This window comes from Haliotis rufescens, unplaced genomic scaffold (genome assembly GCF_023055435.1).
Source record: "Haliotis rufescens isolate VD_foot unplaced genomic scaffold, xgHalRufe1.0.p SCAF_26, whole genome shotgun sequence".
Lineage (NCBI taxonomy): Eukaryota > Metazoa > Mollusca > Gastropoda > Lepetellida > Haliotidae > Haliotis > Haliotis rufescens.
The window spans coordinates 8,840,437-8,855,000 of NW_025963957.1; the positions used below are offsets into that span (position 1 = coordinate 8,840,437).

General features: G+C 39.7%; 1 protein-coding gene across 1 annotated transcript in view; it reads right to left on the minus strand.

Moving 5' to 3' along the window:
• Positions 1-2,679: 2,679 nt before the first annotated feature.
• LOC125383692 (extensin-3-like) overlaps positions 2,680-14,564 on the minus strand; it is a 15,444-nt gene continuing 3,559 nt past the window's right edge. The window contains exons 2-3 of the mRNA XM_048402396.1: positions 3,065-3,668; positions 2,680-2,692 (exon numbers count right to left, since the gene is read on the minus strand). Of these exons, the coding sequence (XP_048258353.1) occupies positions 2,680-2,692; positions 3,065-3,668 (617 nt within the window). The remainder of the gene's footprint in view (positions 2,693-3,064; positions 3,669-14,564) is intronic.

Below are 14,564 nucleotides of genomic sequence, written 5' to 3' on the forward strand. Positions count from 1 at the left end.
GGAGGACTATGTCACACCATAGAATGTCACACTACAGGATCATGTCATACTGGAGGATCATGTCACACTATAGGATCATGTCAAACTGGAGGATCATGTCACACTATAGGATCATGTCATACTGGAGGATCATGTCACACTATAGGATCATGTTATACTGGAGGATCATGTCATACTATAGGATCATGTCATACTGGAGGATCATGTCACACTATAGGATCATGTCATACTGGAGGATCATGTCACACTATAGGATCATGTCATACTGGAGGATCATGTCATACTGGAGGACAATGCCACACTGGAGGATCATGTCATACTGGAGGATCATGTCACACTATAGGATCATGTCATACTGGAGGACCATGTCACACTATAGGATCATGTCATACTGGAGGATCATGTCATACTGGAAGACCATGTCACACTATAGGATCATGTCACACTATAGGATCATGTCACACTGGAGGATCATGTCACACTATAGGATCATGTTATACTGGAGGATCATGTCACACTATAGGATCATGTTATACTGGAGGATCATGTCATACTATAGGATCATGTCATACTGGAGGATCATGTCATACTGGAGGATCATGTTACAATGGAGGACTATGTCACACCATAGGATGTCACACTATAGGACCATGTCACACCATAGGATCATGTCACACTATAGGATCATGTCATACTGGAGGATCATGTCACACCATAGGATCATGTCACAGTATAGGACCATGTCATACTGGAGGATCATGTCATACTGGAGGATCATGTCACACTATAGGATCATGTCATACTGGAGGATCATGTCACACTATAGGATCATGTCATACTGGAGGATCATGTCATACTGGAGGACAATGCCACACTGGAGGATCATGTCATACTGGAGGATCATGTCACACTATAGGATCATGTCATCCTGGAGGACCATGTCACACTATAGGATCATGTCACACTATAGGATCATGTCATACTGGAGGATCATGTCATACTGGAAGACCATGTCACACTAAAGGATCATGTCACACTATAGGATCATGTCACACTGGAGGATCATGTCACACTATAGGATCATGTTATACTGGAGGATCATGTCACACTATAGGATCATGTTATACTGGAGGATCATGTCATACTATAGGATCATGTCATACTGGAGGATCATGTCACACTATAGGATCATGTCACACTATAGGATCATGTCATACTGGAGGATCATGTCACACTATAGGATCATGTCATACTGGAGGATCATGTCATAATGGAGGACCATGCCACACTGGAGGATCATGTCATACTGGAGGATCATGTCACACTATAGGATCATGTCATACTGGAGGATCATGTCACACTATAGGATCATGTCACACTATAGGATCATGTCATACTGGAGGAACATGTCATACTGGAGGATCACTGGAGGATCATGTCACACTATAGGATCATGTCATACTGGAGGATCATGTCATACTATAGGATCATGTCATACTGGAGGATCATGTCATACTGGAGGATCATGTCATATTGTAGGATCATGTCACATTATAGGATCATGTCATACTGGAGGATCATGTCATACTATAGGATCATGTCATACTGGAGGATCATGTCATACTGGAGGACCATGTCACACTATAGGATCATGTCACACTATAGGATCATGTCATACTGGAGGATCATGTCATACTTGAGGATCATGTTACACTGGAGGACTATGTCACACCATAGAATGTCACACTATAGGACCATGTCACACCATAGGATCATGTCACACTATAGGATCATGTCACACCATAGGATCATGTTATACTGGAGGATCATGTCATACTGGAGGACCATGTCACACTATAGGATCATGTCACACTATAGGATCATGTCACACCATAGGATCATGTCACACTATAGGATCATGTCACACCATAGGATCATGTCACACTATAGGATCATGTCACACCATAGGATCATGTCACACTATAGGACCATGTCACACCATAGGATCATGTCACACTATAGGATCATGTCACACTATAGGATCATGTTATACTGGAGGATCATGTCATACTGGAGGACCATGTCACACTATAGGATCATGTCACACTATAGGATCATGTCACACCATAGGATCATGTCACACTATAGGATCATGTCACACCATAGGATCATGTCACACTATAGGATCATGTCACACTATAGGATCATGTCACACCATAGGATCATGTCACACTATAGGACCATGTCACACCATAGGATCATGTCACACTATAGGATCATGTCACACTATAGGATCATGTTATACTGGAGGATCATGTCATACTGGAGGACCATGTCACACTATAGGATCATGTCACACTATAGGATCATGTCGTACTGGAGGACTATGTCACACGTCACATGTCACATTAAGACATTTCATCAAAATATAAATATATCCCCTGATTTCTTTTGGAAGGACAAATATTGACAAATCAGAAGATAATACAATATTATGTTGAAACATTGCATGATGTTTTTAAGGAAAATAAACTGAACAAAAACTAGACCGAGACACTGAAGAGTGAGTGAGTATGGTGTTACGCCACTTTTAGCAATATTCCATCAATATCATGGCGGGGGACACCAGAAATCGAACCCGGGTCTTCAGCATGACAAGTGAATGCTTTAACCACGAAGCTACCCCACCACCCTACAATAGAAAGAAGTCAAATAAACAGTGTTAGAAAAGTTTAGACTAACATAAATGGCGCCTACTATAATGCTACAGTATATATTACATACTTGTACAGCACAGTGGGCAAAGTTAGTATGAAACAGTTAAGCTGTTGAGTAATATGGGGGCCTACTATAATGCTACAGTATATATTACATACTTGTACAGCACAGTGGGCAAAGTTAGTATGAAACAGTTAAGCTGTTGAGTAATATGGGCGCCTACTATAATGCTACAGTATATATTACATACTTGTACAGCACAGTGGGCAAAGTTAGTATGAAACAGTTAAGCTGTTGAGTAATATGGGGGCCTACTAATGAAATACAAATCGTAATAAAGCCTCGCCGAAGTCTAGAAAGTTTGGGCTGGGGGAGTCGGGGAGGTGAGATAAGGTGGTGGTTGTTGGTGGGGGAGTCGGGGAGGTGAGATAAGGTGGTGGTTGTTGGTGGGGGAGTCAGGGAGGTGAGATAAGGTGGTGGTTGTTGGTGGGGGAGTCGGGGAGGTGAGATAAGGTGGTGGTTGTTGGTGGGGGAGTCAGGGAGGTGAGATAAGGTGGTGGTTGTTGGTGGGGGAGTCAGGGAGGTGAGATAAGGTGGTGGTTGTTGGTGGGGGAGTCGGGGAGGTGAGATAAGGTGGTGGTTGTTGGTGGGGGAGTCAGGGAGGTGAGATAAGGTGGTGGTTGTTGGTGGGGGAGTCGGGGAGGTGAGATAAGGTGGTGGTTGTTGGTGGGGGAGTCGGGGAGGTGAGATAAGGTGGTGGTTGTTGGTGGGGGAGTCAGGGAGGTGAGATAAGGTGGTGGTTGTTGGTGGGGGAGTCAGGGAGGTGAGATAAGGTGGTGGTTGTTGGTGGGGGAGTCGGGGAGGTGAGATAAGGTGGTGGTTGTTGTTGGGGGAGTCAGGGAGGTGAGATAAGGTGGTGGTTGTTGGTGGCAGAGAGTGAGCTGGCTGTCCTGGGTTATAGGGGTTCTGCTTTAGTAGTATGGATATGAGCGATTAGGTGCTGGACACCATAGAAGACAATCCGTGCTGGAAATTTGGATCACAATCCTAAATGAGAAAATGTTGTTATTTTAGAGAGGTTTAAGGTTGCGTTTGTTGGGGATGGTCGAAAACTTTTCTGTGAGTTTTGTGTTGTGGATAAATTGTAGGATTGTGTTGAAGATTGTGGGAGGGTTGAAGGGGCTGAAGAGTAGAGTAAATATTGTGTTTATAGTGAGAAGGGCTAGAGTGATAAAGTTAAGTGTGGAAGGTGCTATAGAAAGCACAGTTATTAATAACATGATTAAGATCTTCAGGTGAGTGACAGTGGCTGCAATTACAATTTATGTGTCTATGTTGCCTTTAAAGTGTATAATTTTGTCTTGTGTTGCCGCCAATGATATGGGATATTATTTTATCATGAAAGTTCAAAAGGTTGAAATTGTGGCACTTATTCATGGGTCTAGTGAAGAGTGTTTTGATCCAGTTAGAGTTAGAATTTGGAATAAGGGTTGGGAAATTTTGAATTTTGATTTCATGTCGGCCTTTGATGAAGTAAAATTGAATGGGTTTGTAGTTGGTAGTTTAGCTGCTGTGTCTGCTATGTCATTACCATGTGTGTTTGAGTGGCTGGGTATCCATAGTGGATTAACTGTTTTATTATCTGATTTTAATTCTGAAGTTAGTTGTATGATATTGTTTATTAGGTCGTGTCGGGTTTTTGAGTATTTGTTTTGGATTTGTTTTATTGAGCAAAGGGTGTCTGAAATTATGAGAAAGTTGGTTTGACCTAGGTTTTGTCTTGGTGAAGGGCTGCTGATATGGCCAGTAATTCGGCAGTGTTTTTATAATGTAATTAGTAGTTATTACTTGGGGTTGGTCTACATGGATACCTATGCCGGTATATTTATTGGTGTTTTGTGAAGCATCTGTGTATATGTGTGTATGAGATGGACAGATTAATTGTATACAGTTAAGTGTTATTGTTGTTTTTTTCTGTTTGGGAGATGTTGGGTAGTGCTTGTAGTATGTTATGTAGAGAGGTGTCTGTGTTGGGTTGTGCTTGTAGTATGTTATGTAGAGAGGTGTCCGTGTTGGGTTGTGCTTGTAGTATGTTATGTAGAGAGGTGTCTGTGTTGGGTTGTGCTTGTAGTATGTTATGTAGAGAGGTGTCTGTGTTGGGTTGTGCTTGTAGTATGTTATGTAGAGAGGTGTCCGTGTTGGGTGGTGGCTTATGTATATAGTGTTGTAGTGGGGGAGTGTGTTTTAAGTTGTTTAGGTTGTGGGTTTGAAGTAGTTTGTGTAAGTGTGTTAGGTATGGGGGCTTTGTTTTGAATTATTTAATTGTGGAGATTTTTATATTGTTATAGTCAGTTGTAAGTAGTTTATATATAGGGTTGTGTTCGGCCTCAGCCCAGTAATTAGGCTGATTTTGGTGTCTTCTGTTATTTAAAGACGTAATGCCTGACACTAATAGCAGTATGTTAAGTGCAGTACCAGTCCACAAGGGGCTCTTTTAAGGGGTTTATATTGCAGTGAGTTTACAATCTCATTATTCTTGTTTGTTATGCCATTAAAGACCGGAGTGGCATAATCAAGTTTGGATTGATGGCCCACATTAGGTTTAGATCTTTTTCACATGATTTGACCAGATCTTGAATATGGGGTGTCCATGTTAGATGTTGGTCGAATGTAACCTTCTAAGAATTTTGCCTCTTTTTGGAAAGTAATTTCTTCATTATGAAAGTGCAGTTTGGGTGCATAATTTTTCATTAATGTGTTTTTAAAGAGCATGCCAATTGTAGTTTTAGTATTTATTTGAAATCCCCATTGGGTAGATCATATTTGAATGCCATTTAGAGCAGATTGTATTTTAGTTTTCCTTGTGTTATTAAAGTGGATGAAGTCCCAAAGGAGATGTCATCTGAACATTTTGCAGTTGAAATATTTGTATTTTGGGCTGAATTTGGAAAAAATGTCAGCGATCATGAAACTAAAGAGAGTCGGTGACAATATGCTACCTTATGGGGTGTATGAAATTTAGAATGTGCCTGTTTAAAGCTTATTGTCTGGTTTGGGGATGTTGAAAGCTTTGCTAAAATCTATGCATATGGCCAATGTGTATTGTTTTTGTGCGTGTGCTGTTCGAATATCTTGTTCCAAATGTAAACAATGGTCTAAACTTTTGTCTATTTGGTGTGAAGCCACTCTGGTCAGGACTAAATAGGTTTTTTTTTGGTAGAAATTTCGACATTAGGCCTGCTATTAATTATGGATTCCATGATTGTACAAATGTGGGAAGTAAGAGAGATGGGGCTGTAGGAGTCAGGCTTGCTTTGGGGGTTCCCCGGTTTGAGGACTGGTACTACCTGAGCATGTTTCCATTGTGTTGCTGTGGTGCCTGTTAGCCATATTTGATTAGGAAGTTGTAGTGGTATGTTTTGTATTTTAATTGGTATTTTGTTAAGTATACTGTAACTAAAGTCATCTAGTCCTGTGGCTCAGGCTGTGTTTTGGTTTTCAATTGCTGTTTGTAATTCATGTATGTTTATTATCTTGTTTATTGGGAGAAGTGTGTAGTCTGGTCTTTAAGTGTATTTTGGCTGTTTATTGATGGTGTTTTGAAATTGGGGTGGGCAGTTGGTGGAGTTGCTTGTTTTTTAAAAATGTGGGCAGCCATTGCATTAGCTTTTTCTTTGTTTGTGGTAAGGTTCTTGATATTGGGATAAATAGCTTGTTTGCAGTTATCTTTTATGGCTTTAAATTTGTTACACAGTTTGCCAGTGATTTTACCTAGCTGCTGTGATTAGTTGTTTAGTTTTAATTCTCAGTTGTATAGCTAAAGGTCACTTAGAACAGTCTGTCTAAGATTTGTTGAGAGCCTTTTTTGTTTGTTTTCTAGCATTTATTATTCCGGTGCTCCACCAAGGTACTGGGTTGTGTGTATGGTTATGTTTTTAGGTGGGTATACATTTAATGGCAATTTTATGTAATTTGTTTGTTAAATTAAGGTTAAATGTGTCAATGTCTGTGTTGTGTATTTACAATGTGTCGGTTTGATTGCAGAGTTTTAGAAACAGCTGCCAGTTTGCTTTTTTTAAATTAAAATTTGTTTGCTGGTTGTTTCCCGAAGTTTGTTCTTCAGTTGGAAGAGATTTGTTGCCTATATTAAGTGATATTTTTATGGGTCAGTTGCCCCCCCAAGACAAATATGTATTGAAACCAAGACCATGCCCTTGAATGGGGGGAAACAACTTCTTGCTAGTCTGAAACCAGTGGATGATTATCAATATGCAGTTGCAGTGTGAATTATGTAAAGTTGAGATGTGAAGGAAACATGTGTCTACTGTGTATGTATGTGGCAGTTACCTATTTTGAAATTTCTTATATTTTAACTTTTAAGTATAATTCATGTACATAATTAAATGCAGCTGTAGTCATTTTATTTTATTGCTCAGCCTACTTTAAACACTAAACTATCAGTCACGGCATTCTTACTAAGCATGCTTACTGCATGGTTTGTTTGTGAATGTCACACCCTGTGAACTAACACAATAGCCCCAGCCCTCTCCCTACTCAAGCCTTTTGTCTATATGGCCAGCTTGGGTACTCAGCCATGCTGTATGCTGGACACCTAAGGACTGTGGTCACTCCACATATACCTCTCCTAGGATAAACAAAAAAATATATATGTGTTGGGCATCAGACCCAGTCCTGCTACATGTATCCACATGTTGTGTTGCAAATCACTATCTATGTGTTACAAGCATCCACAGGTCCCCCACAGTTTCTGAGATGAGCCCCCACCTTAAACAAACATGATGGGGAACATCCCTCGACCAGCTGCTGGGCAAGTAGGAAGTAACTCCATGCATTAAAATATATCAGAATTTAGGAAAATATGAACTTTTAAGAAATCCAAATTTTGAACAAAATACTGACATCTTTGTCACCAAGTTTGTCTACTCCAGGTAAATCTGTGTCATATTTAGATCTGCTTCAAATAGGTCTTCAAGTTGAAAGTTACCAAATAATGCAAAAGGAGGAGACGGGAGATTGTTATTTTCATGTATGTAAGTGAATTAAGAAAATAGTACAGATAGCTAAAATATATTTGTTGTGTTTTCATAGCATAAGCACGGATTAGGTTGACTGAGAGCCTGTTACTGTCATCCTGTTACTGATGAGTGAAGATGATGAAGGTTTGACTTGCCCAGCAGCGCGGACATCAACGTGAACCCTTAAAGGGGCACTGATCTAAAGCAGTTCCCCCGGGACTGGTTGTTGCCTTTGTTATTGTTTTCCCCCCGCCGTGAGTACCCGGATGATACGTAACGCAACTGAGCGTGACAAGAGACTGGGCTACCGTCTGCAAGGACTTGGAGGCATTATTTGTTTTACTCATTTTTGAACACTCATTGGTTAACTGTGATCTATAAAGATTTTGACAAAGGGCGCATGTTAATTAATTTCTTCAGCCTAAACAAACAGACAAAAAGAACGGCGGAGCTCATCGGATGTCGTCATTTGGAAATATCCCAGATGGTTATAGTTTAATAATAAAAAAAGTATCCATGCAGTGAAAGCATTTTCGTATTTCGGATTGTGGCGAGAATACGATTACTTCTCCCTTGTTGTCATCCACATTTTCTGGTATAACCCTATACTTGTGTATTTGTCGTCATTCACTTGATAGTCAGTTAATGAATTTATTACAGGTATAATTAGTGGTAGCACCACTCAGAATACCTGACAAAGGTTCCCATTTGGCATTTATTGTGTCTGGGGTAATTATTCAATCTAAATCCAGGTTTGAAGTGAGGTGAAATGTGAGTTATGTAATATGCATGTGGCAGCCCAGCAAGAGATGAATGATCTGTTGATTTACTTTTTTGTAAATCAACGGATCGTTCCTAGTCATCAAAGGATTAACAGAAAATACATTGATTGATTAATCACTGTTATCTTGCACAGTGGATATGTCAAAAGTGAGTGTTTACATGTCTAGGTTTACTAAAACAAAGGGAATACACTCATATCATGGCGTGAAGTGTCGATGTAAAAACAACATACTTTGTTTAAAGGGTTAACCGATAATACGTTGATGATTGCTCATTGTTATCTTACTCAGTGGATTTCTTTAGGAACCGTGGACGTTTTGAAAATAGTTGTCACGTGGGCTTTCTCAGCCAACCTTTGAGACTTGACACCTATGTGAAACACCTGAAACAATCTAAGTGATCAGTTGAGAAACAAACATGGGTTATAATATCCCGAAATGATATATATATTTTAAAATATTTGATTGTTACAGAGACACATTTCACATCGAATAACATTCTTTGTACAGCTGCAGACGAGTGGGATATTGTTCCTTTGTGTGGATATTCACAGATACATTCCTCGAACAAGGAAGCTGCCTAAAATTATACACATAAATTTGGTAGGTTGTAATTATGATATTTGCATTTTGTTTTCCTTCATTCGCTATAGCATTGGACAGATTCATTCTTGTTCCTCTACGTCTTGGTTGGGAAATTCTTCGATGCGCGATAGACATTGTTTTCACAAGTCTTTTCCTTTGTAGGCTTGTATATATAACAGTCAATTTGTAAAATGTTATTCTGTCAGGCAATTTATAAAATGTGTCATTTTGACTGAAAAATCTGTCCATTTCTTTAACAGATTGACTAAAATTGATAAGGACGATCAAAAGGGCCTAAACACATAACAATAGATTATTATATAGGAGTAAGTAAGTATCGTTTTACGCCGCTTTTAGCAATATTCCAGCAATATCACAGTGTACCCATGTCGGGAATCGAACCCGGGTCTTCGGCGATACGAGCGAATGCTTTAACCACTAGGCTACCAAACCGCCCCTTATTATCTAGGATTAGAAGCCAAACCATGTAGAAATGTACTTTTCATAGTAACATTTTCAGTCCCTTGGTGATGATGTTAAACATAAAAATGTTTGTAATTCGTTGTCATAATAATACAGATGGACATATTTTTCAGTCAATTTGAAAAATTACTGAATATTCAGGCGTTTAATAGATTTCCTAAGGGAAAATTTTACACATTTAGACTGTTTAATATGAACACGATAAAATAAGCAATGCTCAGGAGAAATATTTACTTTGTGTTGTCAAAATAGTGTAAACGAAAATCGCACAATTACCAAGCAAGTGACTTACCAAAACTTCGTCACCATTACTGATGCTACCCACAAAGATACCTACATTTCCTTATCATTTCCAAAACTGTATTTCATTTTGTTGATCAATGTGACCATGCGCCCTAATATATACTGTCAATAAAAGTGACAAATGTGCTTACGAATTGCGCAGCACAGGTCGCAAACTAGTCGAGGTTTCTGCTATATCATCCGGGTACTCATGGGAAAAAACAAAAATAAAGGCAACAACCAGTCCCGGGGAATTGCTTTAGATCAGTGCCCCTTTAAGAAGTAAAATTATGTCACTGTAGACCATAGACAGCTTTATCCGAGACAATCTCTGAAGGATGGATTCTATTGACCAGCGTGTCATCTGCTTGGTGAAGGGGAACAGACATTTAACCATAACAAATGTATCAGCGTTTAAATGCATCGAAATATGAGTGTATGACATTCATGCATATGGTTAGGAACTATTAAACAAGTAATTGTTCACACAAACAAGTAAACCATGACAAATAATGCTGTGAATAAATCTAGTGTCACTATCATCTTTGTTTTGTTCTGGGCCCCCAGGTAACCATTAAAAATTCAGGAGGGGCTCTTGATGAACCCAGTCCAGCACAGCAAACCTAGAGCACTTAATTACTTGTTAGTATCGTACTGGTAAATTAGGCCACACAATTTTTAAGTTTTGTTTCATTGGCACACCGTCACTACTGTAAAGCAGCTAGAAAATATATAAATTAGACAGAAAACTAGTTGTGTTTATTATGTCTCCCACTATTACTATAGACCCTGTTATACAAGTTAGAAATGTCATAAATTCCATGTCTACATCACCATCAATCATTCCAGAACTCACTTTTAATGCCAGGGCAGAATGATTTTCATATAAATAAATACATTATTGACATAGCTATTTATTTATATTTTTATTTCGACCGACCGACCTTGTGTGAAAAGCTGGAATACTTCCATGAAACATAAACTTAAAAAAGTGTTGCCTTAGGTACAGTGGTCAGACAGTGATGAATAGAGGGGTACAGCGGTCAGACAGTGATGAATAGAGGGGTACAGTGGTCAGACAGTGATGAATAGAGGGGTACAGCGGTCAGACAGTGATGAATAGAGGGGTACAGTGGTCAGACAGTGATGAATAAAGGGGTACAGTGGTCAGACAGTGATGAATAGAGGGGTACAGCGGTCAGACAGTGATGAATAGAGGGGTACAGTGGTCAGAGAGTGATGAATAGAGGGGTACAGCGGTCAGACAGTGATGAATAGAGGGGTACAGTGGTCAGACAGTGATGAATAGAGGGGTACAGTGGTCAGACAGTGAGGAATAGAGGGGTACAGCGGTCAGACAGTGATGAATAGAGGGGTACAGTGGGCAGAGAGTGATGAATAGAGGGGTACAGTGGGCAGACAGTGATGAATAGAGGGGTACAGTGGGCAGACAGTGATGAATAGAGGGGTACAGTGGGCAGAGAGTGATAAATAGAGGGGTACATCATGCACTGTGGTTTAGCAGAAAGACACTCAAATGGGAAAACAAATTTAAATACAAAGTAATTTATCTGAGTTAAATGGGGCCTATATAAGACATTTGATTCTGTAAATTATCCCTGTCTCACTAACACATTCATGTAGCCTATACCCTTCATCAAACTAGTGATAAAAATCAAAATCAAAGCCCCCTTAGCCCACAAAGCAAGCCCAATGGGGTGCAAGTCAAGTTGGCAGATGGCTTTACAAAATTCAACCCCAAATCCACAAAAAGTCATACTCCTGATCAGGTACTTGAACGTAGGTTAACAGAAAAACCAAAGTCATTAAATCAATTTCTAAACAAACAACTTCAGTATGAACATAGAAATGATATCAACATAAAAACAGAATGATGGTCTCGAGAAACAAACTGTTGTGTTATCTACAGTTCAACCTCTTGAAACAGGCATGTTCTGTGTAAACAATTATATTACATTTTGTCAATATATGGTTGATCCCCTGTGCATAACACTTAACAGTCATTCTCAGTTCCCGGGGGAGAGGGGGACACAACCCAAACTGCCTTGAGGCACAAGTAGGTTAACAGCCACATGGCTATCTCATCCTACCAGGTACCCATTCACTGCTGGGTGAACAAAGGCACATTTCGAACTTGCCCAAGGAGACCCAACATGTGCTACCTATGCTTCAGTGTGGGGCAGGACCGAAGCCCTGGTGAAAGCTTTCAAGCATCCAGCTTCTCTCCGTGACCAACGTTGCTTAACTCCACCTGTTGCTTAACTCCTCCTGATTTGTGACCTGTGCACTGTTCACAGGACCACATGCCACCAGCTAGTGGATTATGCTATGCATTCTGCTTCAGATATGATGAATGATCAATAATTCTTATATAACTGTCATGACACCTTACGTTTTATTCTCTGCGTTTCTATCCAAATTGATCATATGAAAGTTTTTGATGGGAGTTAAATTTACAGTATCAACAGATGATGAGGATATTTAATTGTAAGGTTCTTAGGTCAAAGAACAGAAATTATTTAAACACTTACTACATGTATTTAAATGTTTTCTGGTTCATCTGTACTTTCAGGGGTATCCAACTGCTGTGTCTTATAATGTTGATGTTACTATGATGTACATCCCAACCTTGGACCCATCACAGCAGTAAATCAAAAAAAGTAAATTCAGAGAAAATGTTGTACAAAATCCACCGCGAGCAAACATACACTGAGATGGAACAAAGAGATCAGTCAGTCTCCAAGGGTGACCACATGCAACTCAACTCAACTCAACTCAGTTCTTCCCAGTCCCACCCATCCCCAAACATTCCATTCCCCCAACACATCTCATCCTCCCACCAAGCTTTGCCCTCCCCCCTCCCCCTCCCCACTCCAATTACAACCCAGATGTGGTCATTCTGAAAACAAAGTGGCGGAAGTATCAACAAGTGGATGATACAAACACAGATGAGGCCTCCTGGGGACAGGGTTAGGATCACTAGCAGAGACCTTCAGAACACTCATGGCAAGCGGCTCTGGGACCATTGTTCCCTGGACTGTGACCAGGTTCCTGCAGTGCATTTATACATGATGGGGTGGAGGGGTTGCCATCTCTATATATTAATGACAACTTATTTACTAAATGCAAAGATAACTTATTGATAATAGGACTGAAGGCATTTTGGGTGAAAATCACAAGTAGGAATGAACACCTGTTGATTGGTATGTCTAACTTGAATATGTCAACATGTAATGCAGTTGACCTTGATATTGATTCAATAGTAGCAGGTGATATTAATATTGATTGCCGTAGGATCCTTAAACAACCACAACAATATTTGCAGGCAACTTTCTGGTTTATTATTATTCAACCAACAAGGATTACTCAGCACTCCCGAACACCTAATTCAAATTATACTATTCAAGTGTTCTAGACCCTGTGAGTGTCTCGTACATGTTAGTCTAAGGAACTCTAAACCCAATGACGACAGTTTTGAAAGAAAGATGTATTATTATTCTTTACTTAACAAGGAGAAATGAATGTCTAATTTGTATAAGTATAACTGTATTCTCACCATCCTGAAGGTGACAGATACATCTGAACAATATCCTCAGCTAAAATGTCCTTAAGCTATTGGAGTGAGCGTGGTTTAATGTCACCTTTGACAATATTGCATTAATATCATGGCGGAGGAAACCAGGAATAGGCTTCACACATTGTGCTCATTTCAGGGATTGAACCTGTTCCTTGCATGATGAGCAAAGACACTGAGGATGACTACATCTATTTTCATTATGATGACAACCACATCAGCTTCAAGTTCAACTCTTAACTTTTTCAGGGACATAAATTGTTGGACAAAATAAAGAGTGCACATGAAATCATATACCAAACGCAACACTAATGTATTGTTGTCCTCCAACACAGTAAGTTGCAGGGTTTTAACAAAACCAAATATAAAGGTACCCAGAAAGGCGTGCCTGGTTCTCTGTGACTATCTAATTGTCCCAGGGCGACTTGTATATCAGGTCCATTGAACCCATGTAGTCGGCCAACTGTAACCAGGTGGTCGGCATGTTTGTTTGTTTGTTGTTTTAATGCTGCACTTAGCAATATTCCAGCTATATGAGGGCGTTCTGTAAATAATTGAATCTGGACCAGACAATCCAGTGATTGACTCCATGAGCATCAATCTACACAGCCTGACCACCCGATCCTGTTAGTCGCCTCTTTCGACAAGCATGGGTTGCTGAGTACCTATTCTACCCCTTTGCTTAGTAAACCTTATATAACATATCATAGTGATTACATTCAAGTGATACAGAGACTTATAGCATATTAAGTTCTTAACTTTAAAATAGGGATATTCTACCACATGACAGTTGTTTCACTACACTGACACCAGCATCCACAACACCTGGAGTGTTGAACCAGTGGCGAGGGTGGTCAATCTGTTGGTCAATACATAACCAAGGTACAATTACACAGTACTGACCCATACTGCTGGATATATCTATTGGTCATTGCTCTACTCTGCTCCGCATTGCTCTGGTTATAGTGAGCATAAACCCAATGTGCAAACAAAACATGAAAATTTTTAGAAATTCAATCTGTCACTTGTCAAAGATATACATTTACCCACAATTGATATGTCAACATCACCATGTTTATGTCA